Source organism: Hylaeus volcanicus, chromosome 9, assembly GCF_026283585.1.
Source record: "Hylaeus volcanicus isolate JK05 chromosome 9, UHH_iyHylVolc1.0_haploid, whole genome shotgun sequence".
NCBI classification, from domain to species: Eukaryota; Metazoa; Arthropoda; class Insecta; order Hymenoptera; family Colletidae; genus Hylaeus; species Hylaeus volcanicus.
Window position 1 is genome coordinate 1,309,777 of NC_071984.1, and position 3,665 is coordinate 1,313,441.

The following is a 3,665-nucleotide window of genomic DNA, read 5'->3' on the forward strand; positions in this document are numbered from 1 at the left end:
TCAACGCTACTCAAAAACAGAGCTGTACATTATGAACCCTTTGCACTCGAGAGGTGACTCTCAGTCACCATTAGGTTTCACGCAGCAAATCTACAATACCTAATGTTTCTTTAAGTTTCATTTCTTTGGAGCTCAAAGTGTCAATAAAATGATTGACGATGAGGTAAAGGTAACCTTATATTCAAATCTAAATAGCTTAGAATTCATGGCAATGTTAAGAAACATCTTGAGTTACTGACAGATACCAGAAAAAAAGGCCTCGAGTGCAAAGAGTTATTATTTAGAGTAATAGGAAGAAGCCCTAAAAATTTCAAGTTTTTATTCTTATATACTTCAGCATGTAAAAAGAATCTATTTACAGTTTTTAGAATAAAATATCATAAATCATTTTGTTTATTCACACTTTTAACACATTCACTCAGAATTTCTTAGTCTTATATATCAGTCGAGTAAATAAGTAACTATTTTCTCTAGTTGAAATATTTTTACAATATTATTTTAAATGTCTTAAATATGAATATATTTTATTATAAATGTTCCATAAACAAAAATTCCTTTTCAGGTAATTCAAAAATTTTGTGTATCGAAATTTTTCGTTGAACAATTTATATTTAAAACATTTAAGATAGGATTGCTAGAATATTTGAAGTAGAGAAAATAGCTTCATATTTACTGAAGTTATATATAAGGAAATAATTGAGATGAAAATTTGAAATTTTTAGACCTTCTTTCTACTATTATAAGTAAAATCTCTGCCAAGTTTCAAATTGTTTCATCAATTTTTACCCGAGTTATTAAATTAAAAGTAACTGATTAACAAAAGTTCCATGAAGCTTAACTTCAAATAGCTTCATAATTACAAAGCTGATGTACAAGGAAATAATTGAGATAAAAATTTGAAATTTGCAGGCCTTATTTCTACTATTATAAGTAAAATCTCTGCCAAGTTTCAAATTATTTCATTAATTTTCACAGGAGTTGTAAAATAAAATTAATTGAGAAAGCTTCGGCACAAGTTAGCTTCATAATTACTGGACTGGTACACGAGGAAATAATTGAGATAAAAATTTGAAATTATTATGGCTTCTTCCTATTACTGTTAGTAACAATTCTAACAAATTTCAAATTGTTTCATTAATTTTTATTGGAATTAATGAAACAGAAGTAACTAATTGCAAAAATGACATGTATTTTCTATTTAAAACTTTCAAAGGTTTAAGTGTTAACCCTTCGTGGGATGATTTTTGCTGGAAATTCTAAGAGGCGTAGAGCTGTGAATTGAAAATAAATATCAGGTTAATGTTAGAGAAGTTGAATTTCACAGAACGTGTTAATGTTGGGGAGTTTGAATTTCGCAGAAATTTTGTTGCATGTGTTCGCAAGGTGTTTAGGGAGTGCATAACATAGATTTCAAAAATCATTAAAGTAAGGACCACCCTAACATACACGCACTCTCGCTCAGCGTCGCACTAACGACATTCTTTAGGCTTCTTCATCGTACCATATCATACCATACCATTCCATACCATTCCATACCATACCGTCATACACATATTACATTCTAATCGTTAAAATTTTCTCAATTCAAAACACATACTTTACTCCACGCTAGGCGTTTGGCACTACGAGTTATTACAAGTTTTGACCGATTTATTTAACCAGTGTTATGCTGAATATCATCGTACCCTGTAAATTGATACTCTACTCTATTCCGTTTCGCAAAAATTCAAGGCTCAAACTATATTCGTAACGTTACATGTCGCAAAAGGTTCTCAATCGCACGCACTGTCACGCAAACCATACCCATTACAATGTTCGAAAGGGAAAGCACACATTTAACGGTACTAGAACGTTTATCGTTTGAAACTCACTTCCATTATTGGCTACCAATTTCCCTGAGTCGTTCTAATCGCGATACTTTGGCCAGATGTAGCAAACCAACGTTACATTTAATTTCACTAGTGTTCGCAGCTAAGACAGAAATTTGCAAACCGGCTCCCTTGGAAATTCTCAATTCTCTTCAAGTTTCTTGTGAATCGGGTATGCATTCCTAGGTAATTCGAATCTATTTCAAACTGACAGTGGTACTCTCATATCATACTTGTAAATTCCACACTATTTAACGACACAGGCATACGTACCATGTTATTTACAAGATCACGCAAGCATACTTTCTTAAATTATCTCCCATTGCATCGTGTGACACACACGTGAAACATTCACGCACATTTATCACTCGACCATTACAAATTTACCATTTAAATCGTCTACACATTCACCTATTTATACCACAATATACATTCTAGAGAGACATATAAAGATGATATTCAAAGATTATAAGCGGAAATCAATTGTCCTAGAGTCTTGTGCAATGATTCAGAATAGAAAAAGAATTTCTAAAGCAAATTATCCACGTATGTGCCATAGTCAGATATCTAGATTGTTCTTTTATCATTGTAATTCGCACTATAGTTTTACGGTTCAGTTAATGCCCTGACGTATGCATCTTAGACCTGTACATGACCGGTTCAAGCACGAATGGAATATTTATTTATGCTGTTCCATTGCAACAGTGTGTCCTAATAATAATAATAATAATAAATTGTGCAAACATCGCCTTTGCCAATCACTTGCAACAAATCCAACAGTTCTGTCCTCAGGGTTTCAGATACACAAAACTTTTACATGGCGTACATAGTTGAACATTTTGTTGGATTTATTATGCAAGCGAAAGATAAACTAAAGCAGAGAATGTATGGTAATTGTGCAATGTTGATTGTTCATTCGGTGCATGGAAGATGTATGTACAGGTCCACGATTTCCATGCAAATATCATATATACGTATTTCAATTTGAAACGATCGTTAAATATTTTTAAGCATTTAGAAACTACTCTATGATATCCGTAGAAACAACGAATGATTATTATCGAATATATCGGGTGCTCTTACCTTACTGTTGGGAACCTTGACGTCGCACCATCTACCATCGATCATGTGCCGCTGCGCGAGACATCTCAATTGGGATTCGTAACTTCCGAATCTAATAAATCCAAATCCTTTGCTTTGCCCGGACTTTGCATCCTTTTTTACCTGTAGACATTTACGGTACAGGTTGTATATAAATGTTACAGAGATTATAAATCGTTAAACGAGTAACGATTAAACATTCTTGTATATTAGGGTGGTCCATGTTTTAATGATTTTTTAAATCTATGTTACACACCCTCTAAATACCTTGCAAATGCTACCTTGTAAATATATGAGGAAAGATTACTACAAAATTTCAGCTCTCAATTTTAACATTAACCATTTGACTGCGAAGGACGTAATGCCCTAGACAAATGAGCTCATTGTCAGAGAAGTGTTTATGTTTGTTAAATCAATTTTTAAAAAATATTTCCTTATAGGGGAAGGTGAGACGAAACTTTTTTATATTTACAGTTTATTCATGGGACGCTTAGTTTCGATAATAAAAATTGATGAGTTAAAGGTTTGCTGCAATTTCATGAAAAAGAGGTCTTCTAAGTTTTGAATTTTTATCTATGAAACTAAACCTCCTAACAATAAACTGTAAATAGAAAAAAAATTTCGTGTTATCATCCCATACAAACTGATATTTTTTCAACCTTCATCAAAAAAGTAATTATCATCTAACGATGCTTT

At 32.4% G+C, this 3,665-nt stretch overlaps 1 protein-coding gene across 5 annotated transcripts in view; it reads right to left on the reverse strand.

Annotated features, from left to right (window-relative positions):
- Positions 1-3,665, reverse strand: part of LOC128881990 (TAR DNA-binding protein 43) — a 12,690-nt gene that overhangs the window by 5,936 nt on the left and 3,089 nt on the right. For all 5 annotated transcript variants that reach the window (XM_054133504.1, XM_054133505.1, XM_054133502.1 and 2 more), the window contains exon 3: positions 2,952-3,092. In XM_054133504.1, the coding sequence (XP_053989479.1) occupies positions 2,952-3,092 (141 nt within the window). The remainder of the gene's footprint in view (positions 1-2,951; positions 3,093-3,665) is intronic.